Below are 19,150 nucleotides of genomic sequence, written 5' to 3' on the forward strand. Positions count from 1 at the left end.
CCAGCATTACTGAACACTGTTACTCTTTAGTAACAAGTGTTTTGATCCTAGGTAGTAAATGCTGTAAACAGCTACTTTATTAAATTCAGAGAGATGGTTACCTTTATTTTTTTTCTCATCTTCAGTAACTTTATTACTTCTGGATATGTATTCTTCTTTTAATTCAAGCTGATATCTAGAAGTAAAAAGAATTATGTGCCCAAAGTACTTGTGTATACATGCACATGTGCTTCTGTAAATTCTAGTCTTTGCCAAAACTAAGCTATAATCACACAATTATTTGCTGATAAAATCAGTTAGGACAGTCATGTAAACAGCTGGAAAGGGTCCTGCCAGTCACTTTTTTCAACCACCTGCTCAAAAAGCAAGTCAATCACCAACATCAAACCTAGTGAGCCATGTTTTGTCCTCAACAACTCTTGAAAACCTCAAAGGATGTAGAATCCACCACCTCCCTGGGTGACCTGTGGTAATGCTGCGCTACTCTCCCAGTAAAATAAAAATTTTTCTATGTCCAACCTGAAAATCTCAAGCCACAGTTTATTGGCCCAGTCCTGTTACATTGTCTGGCATTTGCATGCTACAAAATAATTGAAAAATAGCTATAAAAATGAGTGGAAAAAATCAAGCAGCTGTGGGGTACTTCCAGATCATCTAGGCTCACCTGCAACAGGCTAAAGAAGCTGCACTCCCTGAAATTGTCCTCATAGGTCACATCTGGTAGTCAAATAAGGGTCTTGACAGACCCTTACCAGGCACTCCTCAATTTCTCCACAACTGTATTGAACTGAGGAGACTAAAGCTCAACATAGTATTAATTCCTAGTGCAGCCTTCACCAGTAGCTTAAGAGGACAATAACTCCCCTCAGTCCGTTGGCTGTGCTGCTGCTAATGTCACCCATCATGTGGTTTGCCTGATTTGCCAGAGCATGCGGGTGGATCACAGTCAGCCTGGCACTCACTGTAAATCCTGTGTCCTTTTCTGAAAGGCAGCTGCTCAATCCATTCCTTTTCCCCACCTGCACCACTGCGGAAGGATACTCTGTCCCGAGTGCTGAGCTTTGTGGTTCTCCTTGTTAAAATTCCTGAGATGTACGTTGGCACAATCCCCAAGCTTATCAAAGTCTGTCCGCATTGAAACGCTGCCATTTGTTGTGGCAGCCATTCTCCTTAATTAAGCCTCGTGTTCAAAGTTGCTGAGGATGCACAGTGTCATCATACAGATGACAGATGTAGGTACTGAACAGTACAGGACTGTACTGGCCCCAAGGGTGCTCTGCACGCTATCAGCCACCAGCTAAACACTGAACACTGCCCGAATATACTGCTATTCACAGCCCAGTCAGCCAACTTCACTGGTCAATTTTATGGCAATCTACAGGAGCTAAGAACAAGCAGCATTTTGTATGACTGGAACAGAAATTATAAATGCATTTGTGTAAATGAGCCGGACTAGTCAGATCCTTTTTGCAATTATTGCTTTTAAAGTTTATTCTAGAAATAAAATATTCCTTTCCCAAAAAAACATCACTGTTTCTATACAATAAATAGCTCTGTGATACCTTTCATTGAGGATTTGGGACAAGGATTTTATCTTTCTGAGCGCTTGCAGCTTGTCTAAAACACTTCTTAAATTGATAAAATAAGGTAAGCAACAGTTAATCTGTAAAATAATTTCCCTTTCCTCATGAACCAAAAGCACTTTACAAGTATTATCTGTAACTAGCTGTCAGTGGCTAACTGGATAACACAAGGTATGAGGGTGAGTCAATTAGCTCAGCATTTCATTGTTCTCTGACAAAGCCCTGTTATCTACTCAGTTCCAGCTGAGAAATCCTCCTTATCAAAACCTACTCTTTACATCTTTCCTCTGCAATTTAAATAAAGACACACTAACAGAGATTCTACTGCTGTTTACTGATGGCTGACACGAACAGTCGATACTTAGCTTGCAAAAAAAAAAAAAAAAGTCATGATACATCAGTCATTTGGTTTACTTTCCTAACTGGAAGATTGTTTCGTGCCACAATATAAGCACGAGCAATAGTATACTGAAAGCACCTGCCTGCATTGAGGCATCCAGGAACCTTCAAGTGACCACAGCACTCAAAGCAAGTGCAGTAGCAAAGGATATACCCACTGCAACAACTCAAAAGTGGTCACAGATGAGTACTTTAAAGAGCATTTCCAGGCAAATTCTTTGAAACCATGTTCAAGTAAATTACAGTCATTAAGACAGGATGGTCTACAACAGAGACCCCCAAAATACAGAGGCATTAAACCTTAATGAAGAACTAATTTGTCTTTAATACAGGCTGGTGTGTCTCGCAGCCCTTTTCCAAGAAACCTCTAACACCTCTTTAACGTTAATTTAACCTGGATGCTTTTTCTGTGTCCATGGAAAGGTCAGTTCTTTAAATTCTGGTCAAACAAACTCACTAATACTGGTTTAAATACTCTTGTCTAAACATATGACTTATCTGACACCTCTTTTCCATATAACAAGGCAGAATTTAAGTCACAAAAATAATATAACCTATAATCAAAAGAGAATAATTTTCTATAGCAAGTATTTTCTGAACCTGAAAGAACATTTTGTCTCACTAGCAAAGAGATAATAAAATATATAAATAATTCTAGCCAACTGAAACAAGAACATAAATGAACATTTTAAAGTCCTTGCTTAGTTGCATTAGTCAAATAAATCCTATAGAGTGTATTATTCTATTTTCATAGGAATTAGTATGTTTCCTGTTAGAGACAAAATAAAAAATTACTTTAGAAGTTCAGTTTTAAGCTTCTGGTCATAACTCTCCTCTATGTTCTTCACAGCAACCTCCCGACGTCGAAGTGCATCATCAATAGTTTTATTTTTCTCTTCCTGAAGTTTCTGAGTGCTGAAATAATCATAAATATACAAAGACCAATTACAAAGCCAAAACTTAATTTTTTATGTATATTATTTTTTCTTAACATAACACTTAGCAACATCAAAGGGTGATGTGTGTACTAGGAACACCTTAGAAATCTAAAATTATGATCAGAACCTGTCACTGTAATTCATTAAGAACAAGGAGATGTGACACAAACTAAATTGCCCTAATTAAAATCCAGTACCAATCAATTATGCAGCTATCCCGGGGTAACCGTAGTTCAGCTTCCCACACCAGAAAGCCTTCAGAGACAGTGCTGAGCACTATCAGCACCCTCTGCTGGCTTGCTAAAAAAAAATAAAAGCCACAAGTTCTTAGCGTGATGCTGATTTTGCTATATAAAACAGATGACAGAGTAATAACATTAAGTAGATTAAAAACCTAGACAAAACTAGTTTAATTATTTTCTTATTTAACCAAGTAAAACTCATCACATTAAGGATAACAGTCCTAGCAGTAGAAAAAAAAAAATGACTAAAGAAGCAAAATATCATATACATGCCTCATGACTGTTAGAATTACATACTGTGTTGATTGTTTTGTTTTTAATTTAAGAACTTAAAAGCAAACATATGGTTCCTTGTCTCCAAAGTCATGCTACATTATTCTAGTTGGATAAGAGGGAACAGATAAAAAAGCTTCTCTTTGTATGGGGTAACTCTCATAACAGAGGCACTGTTACAAAACTGTTCAAAATGCAAACACAGCTTATGGGATATAAAAAAATCAGCTTCACAGAAGCAGCAACATCACGCAGCATGCTTTCTAGATGAAGAACAACACGTAGCATTGTATATGCCCTTCAGCAACTTACATTTCAAATGCCTCGATTCTTTGCTTCAGTTCTGCCTCTCTTGTCCTCATGACTTCGATATCTTTCAGCAAACTCTGTCTCTGAGCATATACTTCCTTTGCTTCTATCTGAATCACAAAATATTATCTTTAGTTTTACTTCACACTGTATACGGTATCTATCATTGATCACATTCAAACTTTCAAGGACCGTCTTGAGACCCTTGAGGAATTCCAAAAGTTATTAGTTGTTTATAGTCATAATTTTATATGTTGTTTATAGTCATAATTTTATATAACATCCAGAATCTATTATAACTTAATTCCCCTTTTCCTTTTACTCTGAATAAAAATGCTTTAGATAGAAATATTACTGGCTGCCTGCAAACAGTTTCATTTTAGAAATTATGTTGACTAAAACATAAAAGGAAAAAGGACTTTTAGTCCATAAAAGGACTAAAAGGAAAAATTGGTTAAACAAATATTTACAGAATAAACATGTTCATACTTCTCAATTTTTAACAATTTTGCATGCTCTTTTGTATGTTTTGCATAAACAAAAGTGAAAAACATGCCCAAAAATTGATAAAACGTGACTCGATAAACTGATAAAACAGTCAACTAGCAGTCTGTTATTGAAATTTAATGTATGTAATCAAATTGTAAAATTCAATCATGAACATGCTAATACCAAAATCCATATATCTTTTTGTTGTTATTTTAATTACTGAATTGATTTCATGTCCACAAAAGAAGACTGATAGCATAGAACAGATGGTTTTCTTGTAAGCTTCTAAGAACATAACAATGAAAGAATTTCATATAGCACTGATAAAATGTTTTATTTTCAGAAGGGAAAGAGGTCAGTAGTAGCTACCCATATACACGTACACAATAATATACAAACTCGAATTATAGTTTTGTTACCATCACAGGCTCTGAAGAAAAAAAAAAAAAGCGCAACCACACACGAGCAGAAAGGTGATAGCAATTGTAGATGACTAAATTACTCGGATAGGAAGGTCTGCTGCAGACAGCAGGGAGATTGCTAGGCAAATAGGCAACAGAATAGCAAGCAAACTACTCTTCCAAAACTGAAAAGTAATAGAGATGGAGTGAAGCAATTTAGAACTACATACAAATTATTATATACTGCAGTAACAGTTACTATTCTGGCAAAACACCAAGAGTTAACAGCCCAAAGGAATAACTCATCAACAAAAAAGTGTGGAAAGAGAAACAAGGTATCAGCCTATGGCAGACAGTGGCTATTGAAACTCCTCAACACCTAATGACATAGAAATGTTGTATCTGTAACATGTGGACTATATATTCCCTTTAGGTTAAAGTCCTTCTTAACAATTGAAAGAATTTATAGTATAACTAAAAGCTATGTTTTTCAAATAAAAGAGTAAACAGTCCTATAAACTATTAAAAACATCTCTGTGATCTGAATTTAGCAGTTATTAAAACAGATTTAAAAGTACCTATTACAATTCAGACCTATTTAGGGGAACTGCTCCTTTTCCAGACAGCTTTACTTAAATACTTACCCATACTCATCCTTTTATTTGCTGAATGTGTTCCCCTATTTATGAGAACAAAAGTAAATTCCAAGTTTTCACTAACAAGCCAAATGAGAGCTGAAGGTAAATCTCACAAAGATAAAAGAACAGTTTAATTGACTCATGAATCATTTTGTATTAGTTTAAGAAAAAGTATTTGGAACTTTACCTCTTGTTGTTTCTGAAGCCTCTCAATAGCATTCTTTTCACGAGAAATCAAGGCTTCGGCCTTTGCTTGATGTGTCCTTTCTAACTCATACCGTAGCTCAGAGATTTCTTTCTGGGTTTGTGCTTTCTCCTCCATTTTAATCTTTGCTATTTCAACTTCTTTAAAATGTTCTAGCTTTTACATAAAGGAGGAAGAGAGGGTTAAATAGTGATTCTTTCAAAAGAGCAAAGACTATCCCTCCTCAGACAATTCTAAATTTCACTCTGGTATTTCCTGTTCATCATAAGAAATAGGATGAAAATAAAATACTGTAATAAAAGTATTTCAGTAGCACACAGTATTTGCATGCCTCACATCATTTCCATCCACTTACCTAGCATCCCAAAACAGTTCTTACAAACAATAACAGGTTGAGAAAACAGCAAAACAAAGGCCTATGAAGAAAAATACACTGCAGGAGTGCTGCTCTGCTTGCAGGTAGGGAATGACCACACTCTTTGATTCCTCCTCTGACACAGTCTCTATCTTTGCCCCTTTCTCAAAGAACTGCTTTTGACTGGTGCTACTAGGAACAGAAAAGGCAGACATCCAGAATCACCAAGGAACAACAAAACTTCGTCTGGACACAAAAGAAAATGCAGAATGTGTAACTCCCCATGAGCAGAGAAAGAGAAGTCCTGACTCACACACTTCTTAGTACAGCTGAGAAAAGTAAATCCACATAAAAAGAGAAGTATGCATTTTGCAAGTGCACAGAAGAATCATAGGAACCATGTGTCCCTAAAAAGTATGAGACGCAATATATGCAAGAACTACTGGGATTATTAAGAATTATAGTAAGCTTTAATAAAATTAATATTATTTTAATAACATTATAATAGAATTTTGGAAGAAGATAGAGAACATACAAGAATAAAAGAATGTGAGAAACAATGAGATAATTAGAAATGAATGACAGAAAAAGTTTGAGACTACAGAAAACAAGGATATTAGAGAGGGGAAAAAAAGCACACTAGGAATGTCTAATCAAGAAAACTCAGTCCTATAGATACAGATTTGTGAAAAAGGAAAAAATGGTGGGTCAGTACAACCTCACTTGTAAATACACAAACTGGGCTAGAAATACCCTACAGTAATTCACTTCACATTGCTAAGGAATCCATGTAAAGTTAATAGAAAGTGATTTTGTATCTGTTTAAACCTCCATACTTCTGCTTTGTTTAAACTGAGATGAACTTAACACACAAATTAGCATTTCTTACATAACAAAAATACAGCACCTACCAGGGATTGAAGACTAAATGAAAAATGGAGATAAAATGCACTGGCTTTAGTTTAAGCTCTCCATCTCTCTATTTTTCTATCTTAATAATTATGGCAAAACTGTTTTCCTCAAACAGTTTATATGCAGATGAGCACCTTTAAAAGTGTCCCAAAACATTGTAATTGATTATCAGTGAAAAATTCTATTCTATTGAAATATGCAATTCATCTTGACAAAAAATCATGGAAAAAAATATTTAGATAAACTACAGTACATTCTATCTGCTCCATTTTACAGACATAAGTATTAATCAACAGACTTTGTGAAAACAAAACAAAACTAAACTAATTTTATTCCTAAAGTAAAGGACAAGCCTCCAAAAGAGCTCTGACTTTAATTATAGGAAGAAAAAAAATGTGGAATAATTCATAATATTGTGTCTGTTATGATTTTAACATTTCTGTGCAATGTTTTGAAATAGTATGTAAATTCTAATCAGTATTAAAAAAATAAATTGATCTGTCAAAGTATACAGCTGCAATTCATGCCCCTTGATTGTAATGCATTATGCTCAAATTCAAGCTTCAAGATCTTAATTGGGAAGGAAAATAAATAGTATAACTATGAAAAGTAAATATTTTCCCATAAAACAAAACAATCAAAAAGCAAGTGAAATTTACCAAATTAAGACAATCAGAATAAGAAAAAGATGTGTTTCCCAATTAACACCAGAATAAAGAGATGAACTGTATACATTAATAAAAAGGTAAATGACAACATACACATGAAATATCATCAAATTAACAAATGGTATTTGATTAACTTAGCCTTTTGTGTTTGATATAATTCATGATGAGACATTTTTCTTCAAGTTACCTTAAGTATTAAAAGTTCGTAAGGTGTAAAAATTCATAAATTTCTCCCTCAAATTCAATCACCAGAGCAATACCTTTTGAGCCATTTCTGCTTGAAGCTGCTTCTCTATTTCTTTCCTATACTCCTGAAGTTTTGCTTCTAAAGATTCATACTTATAATGCTGGGGATAGGAGCCTGCAAACTGCTCATCAATCAGCTGAAGCTTCTCCGCTATAAAAAGAGCAACATATCCATCAAAATTTAAAAATAAATCAGTCATCACAACTATCCTACCAAAGACTGTGTGATTCTGTGTCTGTATATGAAGGACCTCAGTGTACATAAGTACCACCTAAGACCTATGTGGTACAAAAGCTGTGGCAGCACAGAAATGTCATTTATCAGCTCTGTGCCACACAACATATTTGTAAGAGGAAGCACTTAGCTGTTCAGGCATAATTTGGCATATATAGTCATATATGGCATATATAGTTATTCATCCTCTTTACAGAGGCTCTAGAATTTTCTTTTGCATGCAACTTCTACATTTTTGTATTACTAATAGCGTGCATATTATATTTCAAAACCCGATCTATTCACAACAAACAGAAACACCATCATACAAAAAAGCAATGCATGCAGTTATAATTATGTCTTCCAGAACATGTTTCAGCACTTAACTTTTACAGTCCATCTAAGAAGTTATAGCTGTTAGCTAAACACCTAAGAAAACATCTGTGTAATGAAAAAGAAAATAGCAGGACTTTTGTCTTATTTCAAGCAACATTAGGAAAAAATGTAGAGCGATATAGGTATAACCTTTATTTATTATTGCTTTAGGTTGAATTTGAATTAGCAATGATTTAATACCATTCATACAATTTATTCATCCATATCATTCACCAATATGAAAATATTCAGGGAGACTTCATTGCAAAGACTGTACTTACCAAGAGAGTCTCTGTAAGGAGGTGTTGAGGTTGTCTGAGTTTCTGTGTCATGACTTTCCTTACTTAGATGATGCTCTGTAAGTCCCATCAAAATCTGCATGAGAAAACCTTTCAAGATCCAGTAGATTAGTTACTTCTTATTTCATACCAAAATTCAGTTTTCACACCGGTAACTAATGAAGTAATTTTCACTACACACAGAAAACCTACCCAATTTACTGAAAGAACCCAGTGAATATTAAATAAAAATCAATGCTAGTAAACTATTGATTTTTTTTATAAGCATTCCATCTTATTCTGCAAAAGCTGTGCTTTTGCAACTTTTCCTTTCTTCTGTTTATCTCTTTGACTTCATTGGTCATTTGAGAGAGCAGATTATTATTACTGTAATTACAGTGACATTAGGGAACAGTGGTTTCTGAAAACCAAGTTACTTCGGGCTATTTAATATAGATAGGCTTCATCATGTAGACATATGAATTATTTCTTACATTAAGAAAATGGAAAGCCTACTAAATCTTCAGCTAGTGTTTGTAATATACATGTGTGTAATCTAATACAGTCAGTTATAAACACAAATCAAAATTTGAGCTTGTCAAAATTAGAGTGAAAAGCTTCCACAAAACATTACCTCTAGTATTTGGTGCACTACAGGTTTCAAAATATTAAATCCATACTATTCCACATCAACACACACTCAAGGAATCTGAATATCTACTTCTCACATCTTAATAAAAATGAAGGTGACACAATTATCAGTGTGCATCATGTATAAATATCGTGTACCTTTATTTTCCTTCTGAGTTCCCAAAGTCTGTAAGAAATAAAAGACAGCCTTTTAGACAGGCTCTTTCACCACAACTTATCTTCAGCTTATCTTCAGAATCAAAATAACTCACCAGTGATTTGTAAAAATTGGATTTCGGATTGATTCTCATTAATTGAAGAAGATCTTGCACAGACAACAGCTTTTAGGAAAAATAAATAAATAAATAAATAAACAAAATTGAAAAGGTTAACTACGTTAAAAAAAATACTTCAAATATGTAATAGCCACCATATTATAGTTGTAGAATGTTTTAGATTTGAGAAAGATCAAAATAAATAATCACCTTGCAGAACTGTTTTCAGACACTTATCTGTTCTATAGCTCCATTTGTTTATCTGTTACCTAAAACACACGGCAGTCAATGTAGTTTCATGACCACCTGAAACCATGAAAAGAGAGGGCTTTGTTTCCTCCCAAACCTAGATGCACGCTCTTGCTACGTTCCCTGCCTCTATTTTGTTTTACCATATGAAGCAGATGAGCTTGATAATCAAAATGACAACTAGCTACTCACCAGCTCAAAAATTTAATTTCTGGTTAGAAAAAATTCATCACATTATCACATACTCATAGAGGAGAAACAAATACAGGGCAAGGACCACCCTTTTCATGCAGAAATTGTATTTAGGAACAGTTTAAACTGATCATGAACCACACTTTCAGAGAACTGAATGGCCAAAAAGAGGCTAGTTTTAATCAGGATCAGTTCCCCAAGTGGCCTGCCACATGGCTCTGCAAATTGTCACACCAAACAGAATCACACAATCATACCGCAGCTTTGGGTGAAGCGAGCTGAGGTTAAAAGGCTGGCACTATGTCTTTCCTGTATGGTATCTTATTGTGAGTTTTCATGTAAATAGACCTGAATATTGATGTCTTTCATGGAGATTATTTGAAGCTGTACTTGCATCTGTATTTCACCGCCACTAAAGTGGATTTTTTTCAATTCTGTTGGAATATAACAAGCCCCCAGAAAACAAAACTCCTAAAAATCTTACGAGAGAGATTGCTGAACTTACCTTCTTCTTCTCTAATCCACTTTCTGGAAAGAAAACAGAAAGTGAATACTCATAGCCACATCTCTGCAGATGATCCGCCACCAAACTGTTGGAAGCCGTGATCAAAAGTGAACTGTCATCACTTGGAACAGTCTGTGGCTGAAGTTCTCCACTTAAAATTGGGTGCATCAGTTCATGGATTAGCTGTTTTCGGAGCTGTGTCTGACACAGAAAAGAAACAACAAAAAAGTTAGTAACAGGCAACCTGGGACTGTAATAAGAGCTTTATTTTTCAAAAACCATGGGGATCTCATTCTACGTTTACACGTTATATTACAACCCACACACCAGAATTGGGCAGCCTAATGTTGGCAGAATTTAGAAGAGTGCTTTTCTTCAGAATACTCTTAATTGCATTACAGTGATCATTGACTTTCCCTCAAGATGTATTGGGTGTAAGGCTGAGAAGTTCTCAGTCAAAAATTTCACGTAAACTCCACTCCAGTACCCCCAGCTTCAATGTTACATCACTGCTTTCGTTTTCTCATATCACTCTTAAACAAAGCCCATCTGATGTGGCTTCAGCTTCATGTGTATTTGGAAAAGTCACTTGTCCTCTTCTGAGTCCTATATCAAAAAGCTGTTGATTCCATCCCAACAGCAGATGGGAAAATAATGGGAAATTCAATGTCTTTAGAATTAATTATTTTGTAGGGAAGCAAAAGGGTACTACTCAAAAAAGCCCACAGGCACTAATAATAAATTGTATTTATTACAATTTGTTTCAGTTATATTGGTTACAATATATTAAAAAAAAAAAAAAAAAAAAAAAGCAACCTAAGATCAGAAAGTCTCCCTATTGCAAGAGGAAGAAATAATCATTTTCACTATGTAATTACAGAAGTTGCTTAGGGCATGCTACCAAATCATGAGAGAAATAGCATTTTTAGCTTTCAGCAGCACTATGCAACAGTGACAAAGTTTCTAATGCTAATTAAAAAGATAGTATGTTACCAAATAGGATGAAATACTGAATGCTTACCAAAACTTACTAAAGCTAGATCATATCGGACTATACTGATATTTAAGCATGGCTTTCTACGGAAACGAAGCTGATAATAGAGAGAAATGAAGAAAACTGACAAAATCATTTCCCTTAATTTCTGAACTAGTCCAGTTTCAACTACTTTGACAATGATGAAGTCCCAAAACCAACTGGGCCGAGCGACCCCTTGCACATCTTGTGAAAAAACGCAGGAGAAAAACACAGGGCTATATCCCTGTCCCTACTAAGGGGAAGAAAGGCAAAAATCACTTGTTATACTGTCATGATTCTTTTTGAAAAAAACTCTTGGCCATTCAGCACGCCTGTAGCTTCAGATCCAGCCTGCCTCTTACCAGCAGAGGTAGTCAGAAAAGACCATGGGAAAGTTGAGAGCATTCTTGTTGGAAGATACAAGTGTGTTTGCAGGAATCTGTAAGAAACCCAACCATACTAGTTCTTCAGCTCAGAAAAGCTATAAAATCTAAGACAGATAATCTTCTAGACAAGGAAAACTAAAGTGGGTAAATGGACTTAGATAGCATGTCACTATTAGTTAAGTCAAACAAGATGGGAAATGGTCCAATCATTGCAAGCTTACTGTAGAAACCGCTGAGGGAGAAAACAAGTTGTCTTGAACAGGAAATTCTTAGCCTTGAGATTATCAGTCGTTTTTTTGAAATATACAACTTGATTTTTTTTTTTTTAACTGCAATGAATTTGACATAAAAAGTAGGAGCTAAAAAAATCACTGATGACATAAAGCTGGGAATAAAAAGTACACCAAGATCATTATGTCATAAAAAAAATACATTCAGACATTTAAACACCAGCAAAACTGGAACTGCATGAAATACAAAATTTCAGCATTTAAGACTTGACGCAAATTTCTGCTATGGGACTGCTTGGAGAAAACAAGAAGTGGATGTGTCACTCAAACAATGACTAGCAGAAGAGTTGTAACATGCCTCAAAAAAAAAGACACATGCAGCCTTCCACAGAAAGAGAAAAGAAATAACACCACTCTCAGGTTTATCTGGAAAGCTCAAAATAGTCATGATTGAATTCCTTCAAGACAAGAGGGAAGCCCTCACACCAATGCAGAGGGCTAGGGGGATAACTAGCAACGAGCCTACTGCACCTTGGCTCGCCCAGCGCTGTAAAACAGAATGCTGAAGGTATGGTTGCTGCCTGCAAATTCATGAAGAGCTACTTACACTGAAGGACACTTTCAGTACAAGAAAAAGAGGTAGAACAACTGCGAACAGGCCGCAAAACAGAACTAAGTGTCGCTCTTGAACACAACCATCCTCTGAGACACTCTCCTGAACAAGTCCATACTGGAAGACCTTTTCCTGAAGAAGCAGACAGGAGTAAAATAGCTCGACTAGTTTTAAATAGCTTGGGACTACAGAACTGGAAGAAATTTAAGAGAATAACTCATGCAGCGTGCTTGCTTCCAGGAGTAAACGGGCAGATTCTGGGCCCTAAGAAGCCCTTTTTGATCCTCTTTTCTCATTTACTCCTCTCTTCCCTGCCTGACACTCTCCCCAGCACGGCACGTTTAAAGACCTGCTCTGGGCCACCAACCTTCCTGACAGAGAGACTACCGAAGGGCACTTGTGCTCATGAAGCACCCGTTTCTGGCAAAAAAGAAGAAAAACAAACACAAACGGTTGGGAATCATGCCATAGCACCAGCACCGTTTGCCCAGCGCGGATTTCGCCGGTGGCGGCGGGACCAGGCGCACCTTGAGCGTGTCCAGCACCCCTCGCTTCTTAAAAGCCTGGTACAGCCTTTTGCGGAGCTCATCCTGCGACAGCGCCTCCCTGCCGGCCGCAGCCATCCCGAAACGAGAAGAAACCACCCCAAAAAAAAATAAAAGAGCTCGTTAACCCCCCCAGCAAGGACCGTTACTGGCGGCAGGCACCCCGCCTCCCCGGCATGGCGTCACGGCGGCGACGGATGCGAGCCGAGCCCTTCCGGGCGGCCATAGGGAGCTGTTGGGAGCCGGTAGGGCCGGTAAGGAGGTGAGGGGAGCCGGGGGGGGGGGGTCGGGGTGCGGTGGGGATGGGGTTGGGGTCGGTTTTGGGGTCGTCTTCGTGAGGTGTCTGCGGCCCCCAGGGGCGTTGGGCGCGGTCCCCGCTGTGGGGCCCGCGTCAGGTCCCTGCCTCCCCCCCGCCGAGGTGCCCCGCTGTGGAGAATGTCCGGCAGCTTCTACTTCGTGATAGTCGGCCACCATGACAACCCCGTCTTCGAGATGGAGTTCCTGCCTCCCGGGAAAGCTGAGTCCAAGGTGCGTGTTTCCCCCATCGCGTTGTTCTCCCCACCCCCTTTAATAATTTCAGCGACCCGCTGCCGAAGGCGTCCGGGGCTTGCTTCTGGCCCAGGCACGTCGTGACAGGGAGCTGAACTCCGCAGCACTTAAATCTCCTAAAATATCTTTGCCAGAATGTACTAGTTCTGCGTAAAACGCTGTTTCCGTAAATATTTGATGCTGTGTTGTGGGGGGTATATATGCCAGTCATGCTTCAGTCATTGCTCGTAGCATGTGCTGCTTTTATAGCACCAGGTCATTATACACTGCTCTTTAGTGTCGCTGTTTTAAGGTATCTGTTTACAATAATAAGGTGAAGGAAGGAACTAGTGTGAAAGCTCCATCAGTTTATTTTTTGCAGAATAAATCCATATTTTTTAAACCCCCTTCAGTACTCAGGCCTGTTTTAGGTGGGGAAGGTTTAAAACTTGTAGTGATAAATATGCTTGAGAATATGAGAAATATAAGACTACTCAATATATAATGTTTCTAGCAGGTTAAAAAAACAGACCTGTTCTTTCTGATACTACATCAAAGAAAAAAGCAGACTTCAGAACAAAAGTGCATGCATTTGTGCACGCATACCAAGAAACGGAGGCGTACGCTGCCACTGGTGTCATTTGTAATTTGTATTAGCATATCACAAAAGATCATAAATAAGACCATTCGGACTAGATTTAGCAAGTGCGAGGATGTCAGAAAGTGGAAAAAATATTCTTGTCTGACTAAGGTTGTAGTACTAAACTTTCTCTTAAGAGAGAATCTAAACATGATGTCTTTACGCTGAAGAAAAATAAGGCAACATTGATGTGTTTTGGTAACTATTGCTCCCACTTTTGAGACATGCCGTTTAAGGGTGAATTAAGGGCATGTACACATAAGTCAACACAAGCTTTTGCCTCTTAAACTTCACTACTTAGTCTCAGTGTGGAAGTGGTGAAGCTGTTAATGCACTAAGCCAGGTTTGACTTTAGCTGGGGGGAAGCAGCACACTGAGAGGTGTGAGGTTGGTTTTAACAGCATCCCAGTATTATAAGAAACAGTGCAAGGCTACTTATGTAAGAGCTTACAGAATTACCTAGCAGATGCCCTTCTAGCCATCTGCTAGAAGGCATCTAGATGCCATCTTCTAGCAGATGCCCTTCAGGGTTCTGGGTAGTACACAAAGTAAATGACTCTTCCCCAGCACAGCTCTTGTAGTGTTAGGGTCAAATACTGTGGATACTCTGTGAAGGCCATTCATGTTTATTATACGAAGAGTTTAAATTTATATCTGCAAGCATATATTTAATACCGGTTGCAGGATTTTTTTCCCTAGTAGGCTCTTAGGATAAAGAACCCCCTCAAAACAATAAAGCAAAATCCAATGTTTCTAGGCAAGTATCCCAGAGGGAAAAAAAAAAAAAATCTTTAGTGATAACATTAGTATATCTGTTCTCTGTATACCTCTGCTTTCCCACTCTGTCTTCAGACTATTTCCTTGATGACCTCTGTATTATGCACTTTCTCTCCCTTGAAACCAAGTATCATGATGATATGTGCAGGTTTCATTTAATCACAGGATTAATTAATATGTGACAGAAATAAGGATATATAGAATTTTATGTAACTTGAGCACTAGTTTACAAGCTTGAGCAAATAATTATTTGTATTTAACTCCCTTTATTGAATTACTTACTAATTCTCTGTCTTCTGGAAATGTATTAGGATGATCATCGCCATCTCAACCAGTTCATTGCCCACGCTGCTCTTGACCTAGTAGATGAGAACATGTGGCTTTCTAACAACATGTACCTGAAGACTGTGGACAAATTTAATGAATGGTTTGTTTCTGCTTTTGTCACGGCTGGACATATCCTTTTCTCATCTCTTTCTTTGTATATATTGAGCTTCTTGTCCGAAAAGTGATAAATTAGTTGAAATGACATTGTAGCAGATTTCTCTGACTATTCACCACCATTATTGTTAGGGTTCCCATCTTCAGGATGAAGCAAGTTGGGAAGCACAGCAGTTCTTTAAGATTGGAACTAACTGGAAAGACAGATTTTTTGCTTTTGGAGAACCTGAAATAGCCTAATGAAACGTGGATTTCACAGACAGTAGAGGAGAAAGGCATGAGAGGAATAATTTGATGCGTTCTGAGCAAACATACATGATTCTCTGCTTACATTCCTTAGTGTTAAAGAGGAGAAGCAGGGATAAACATACTTGATGTCAATTGCACACATCTTGAAAATAAAGTGTGAAGGCTTGATCGTATGTGTAGATAGTCCTTAAAAGCGTGTATTGTGAAACATTTGTTACACATAGCAAGTAACACTAATTTCAGGGATGTATGGGAAAGGTACTGAGAATATCATTGATATTCACAATTGTCTAGTTTTAAAAAGAATGATCTTAAATAGCAAGGTGATGCTGTTTTCAAATAGGGAAATTTAAAAATATAAATGGAAATGTACTGCTTTCTAAATTTCAGTGCTTCCTTTAGTTCTTTAAATGCTTACTCCTATAGAGTCTCCTCTATTTCATGGTGGAGTCACCATCCCTGGGGGTATTTAAGGAAAGCTTGGACCTGGTGCTTAAATACTTGTTTTAGTGGGTGACATTGGTAGTAGGGTGATGGTTGGACTAGGTGATGCGGGAGGTCTTTTCCAACAATGATTCCATGTACAATTCTGCATATACACTTCAGGTATATGCAGAATTAGGTGTAAATGCTTATTTCAGAATATGCTAAATGTTGTCTCTTATTTGTAAAAGTTAACTGTCCTTAATTGTTTTACATATGAGATTTATAATGCTTCATGATGTAAGACAAGAAGATGGAATTAAGAACTTCTTTAATGATGTGTATGAGCTGTATATAAAGGTAAGAACCCACTTCTTACAATCTTGTGGCAGTACTTTTAAATATATCCTGCTGTTCATGCTGAGGCATCCCTATATAATTACATTTTCTTATGGTGGACCTCTGTAAGGGGAGAAGCACCCTTGCAGTCCACATTGGTAACGTGTGACATGAAGGCTGCATTTTCTATTAAACAGAAAAGTCGTTTCCAAATTGTTATAGGTTTTGTGCCTTCCAATTTCTTTTTAATTTTAATGATGTTAACACTGCCCCAAATTGCTGGAGTAATGTGATAATGAAAGCAAAGGGCTGTCACGGAAGTCTTGTCAAGGTGCTCCTCTCCTCACAAGTCACCCCTGTTGCCACAGCCTGGCGCTGTTTCCACTAGATGGGGCAGTTGCGAGCCCTGATGGCCAGCTCGGCCTCCTACAGCTACTCAAATGATGCCAATTTCTGAAACAAATTTCCATCAGCATCATGATGAATTTTTTAGGAGTCCTTACTATGAGATGGCTGTGCACATAGTATGGGGCCTTGAAAACATATGACTACTTAGGAGATCCACGATTTTAAATGGCACTACTTAAGCTGAAAGCTATTAGTGGTTTTCATTTCAAATAACATTTTCCAGTTCTGGACATTGTGCTTATTTCTTCTTTCCTCAGTTTGCAATGAATCCATTTTATGAACTCAATTCACCAATTCGATCCAGTGCTTTTGAAAGGAAAGTGCAGTTCCTTGGGAAGAAACACCTTTTAAGCTGAAAAAATAGCTTTCCTGAGTGAGTGCTTTTTCGTACTTTCCTGATTTGAGCTGTAGTTCTGGTTAGTTCCCAGCATGTTTGATACTCACCTTTCTGAAGACTGACAAATTGGATGCTGAAGAAGCTCTTTTTTTTTTTTTTTTTTTTCTGATACAGATAAAATAGCCAGCTGCTCTGGTTAAAAACATATCTTCAGGAGTTTTTGTTCTGTCTTGGGAAAACTAAGTTTTAAAATGTCTGGGTTGAATAGGTACGAAGAGAGACATAGATGTCAATGCATGTGCAAAAAAAAGATAAGCCTCTTACACAGGGTGGGAGGAAATCAGATCTAAACACTAGGTATCTCTAGTAATTTATTTAATATGAGCAAAAGGGAAGTTTTGATTGTTTGGCTGAAGTGGTTGATTTTTGCTATAAACCTTTCTACTTAGAGTTCTTTGCTAGAGAACTCACTCTGCAGACTAACCAGACTAACCTTAATGTTCAGGGTATTAAATAAGGTCTATATAAAGATTGCAATGTATAATATATTTATTATGAAGTGCTAAATAAAAAGGATCCATCAGCAAAGATTTATCTTTGGTATTTCAGCAACTTTAAAGTAAAAACCTGCAAGTTTTAAAGCTTAAAATTGCAAACTTATCAGGTGTTTCATGCAATACGTGTTTAGCTGCAGTGTTGCATCAATGAAGTTAATAAAGTAGATCAAAACACCTCTCTCTGCCCCGACTTTAAATCTAATTCATACATGGGGGGGAACAACACAACTAAATTTACGCATTCAAACTCACGTTATTTCTATTGGCTTTGCAAGTGCTGAAATATGCTTTTTGAAAATATATTTAGACTAGGATCTTTGAACCATGAAAGTCTAAAGTCTATTTGATGAGGTTTCAGAAAGGCATTGTTTGGCCTGTCAGGCTACCATCTCATTGTAAAATGTGGTTAGGTGGTCATCTGCAAAACTTGCCACCATTACAAAATAGTAATTTTTAAATGGGTCATTTAGCATGTACGTACCTAGTATCTTGGTTGATTTCATCATCTTTTACATAGTCTGTTTCTTTATGCAGCAAAACTATATAAACTATCTTCTCAGACTTTTTTTTTTTTTGTTTAAAATGGGATTTCCAAAGGAAGTGGCATGCTATTCTAAAAAGTACATTTTATATAGCTTGTATAATTAAGGGGACCACATGTATAGGCGCTTTAAATGTATACTCAGTCATTATTTCTTTGTAATCTATGTTTACTGCTAAAGCGTCATTGTAAAATATTCCATGAGAAAAGCAACACTATGCTTTATATATAAAATTTCTGATATTTACCTTAAATAAAATGTGGAATAATGCAGTGTGAATGCCTGTTGACTGTACTTTAATTGATTTAAGAGAAAAGTAGATGATCATTATAAGGCTTACCTTTACTGGTAGGGTGGTCAGTGAAGATGGGTATACTTGTCTACAGTAGTGGTTTCTAAAAACTGCATCATGCAGCATTTTGAGAATCAAACTGATTTTTAGGTACACATATGAAATAAATAGCAACACATTTACAATAAAGCATTTTTATCTGTATAGTAGGTTGCTGTTAGGCTGTTTCCTGTCTCCTCCACAGTAGCATAATGGTTGGGGAAAATACAAGCAGTTCAGGTCCACTGAGGAAATACGTGTGTTAAATAACCATGCACATGACAAAGAAGAAAACTTAGGGCAAAGGATTAGTACTAAAAGTTTCCACTCCTTTTTAAAAGGGTGGGTTTTCATCATTGCACTGTCTCATGCCAGCACGCAGTAAAAAGTAATCCAGGAACTATAAATGGGAA

At 37.0% G+C, this 19,150-nt stretch overlaps 2 protein-coding genes across 6 annotated transcripts in view; one reads left to right on the forward strand and one right to left on the reverse strand.

Moving 5' to 3' along the window:
* OFD1 (OFD1 centriole and centriolar satellite protein) overlaps positions 1-13,282 on the reverse strand; it is a 30,676-nt gene extending 17,394 nt beyond the window's left edge. Inside the window, exons 1-11 of one of the 4 annotated variants that reach the window (XM_027447803.3) lie at positions 13,148-13,281; positions 12,615-12,752; positions 10,377-10,577; positions 9,428-9,496; positions 9,315-9,342; positions 8,529-8,603; positions 7,673-7,809; positions 5,460-5,633; positions 3,748-3,854; positions 2,778-2,897; positions 102-175 (exon numbers count right to left, since the gene is read on the reverse strand). In XM_027447803.3, coding sequence (XP_027303604.2) covers positions 102-175; positions 2,778-2,897; positions 3,748-3,854; positions 5,460-5,633; positions 7,673-7,809; positions 8,529-8,603; positions 9,315-9,342; positions 9,428-9,496; positions 10,377-10,577; positions 12,615-12,752; positions 13,148-13,243 — 1,219 coding nt within the window. In that variant the 5' untranslated portion in view covers positions 13,244-13,281. Of the gene's footprint in view, positions 1-101; positions 176-2,777; positions 2,898-3,747; positions 3,855-5,459; positions 5,634-7,672; positions 7,810-8,528; positions 8,637-9,314; positions 9,343-9,427; positions 9,497-10,376; positions 10,578-12,614; positions 12,753-12,987; positions 13,104-13,147 lie in introns of those variants that run through there. The other 3 variants (XM_027447794.3, XM_027447807.3, XM_027447813.3) reach the window with 3 other exon arrangements.
* On the forward strand, positions 13,281-18,685 carry TRAPPC2 (trafficking protein particle complex subunit 2). 2 transcript variants are annotated; one of them, XM_072029284.1, is made up of 5 exons: positions 13,281-13,419; positions 13,584-13,693; positions 15,422-15,564; positions 16,496-16,583; positions 17,228-18,685. In XM_072029284.1, exons 2-5 carry the CDS (start codon positions 13,601-13,603, stop codon positions 17,324-17,326), a joined length of 423 nt encoding a protein of 140 aa, XP_071885385.1. In that variant the 5' UTR covers positions 13,281-13,419; positions 13,584-13,600; the 3' UTR covers positions 17,327-18,685. The 2 variants fall into 2 exon arrangements, with proteins under 2 accessions (XP_071885385.1, XP_071885391.1); XM_072029290.1 differs by having other exon boundaries at positions 13,339-13,427.
* Positions 18,686-19,150: the final 465 nt, after the last annotated feature.

This window comes from Anas platyrhynchos, chromosome 1 (assembly GCF_047663525.1).
Source record: "Anas platyrhynchos isolate ZD024472 breed Pekin duck chromosome 1, IASCAAS_PekinDuck_T2T, whole genome shotgun sequence".
NCBI lineage: Eukaryota > Metazoa > Chordata > Aves > Anseriformes > Anatidae > Anas > Anas platyrhynchos.

What these genes read in the sequence shown, in the direction of transcription:
- TRAPPC2 (XM_072029284.1), top strand. Translation starts at nt 13,601, where the DNA reads ATGTCCGGCAGCTTCTACTTCGTGATAGTCGGCCACCATGACAACCCC. An exon ending in TCTGCTTTTGTCACGGCTGG is followed by an intron (nt 15,565 to 16,495) that starts ACATATCCTTTT and finishes CTTAATTGTTTT; the next exon opens with ACATATGAGATTTATAATGC. An exon ending in TGTATGAGCTGTATATAAAG is followed by an intron (nt 16,584 to 17,227) that starts GTAAGAACCCAC and finishes TTCTTTCCTCAG; the next exon opens with TTTGCAATGAATCCATTTTA.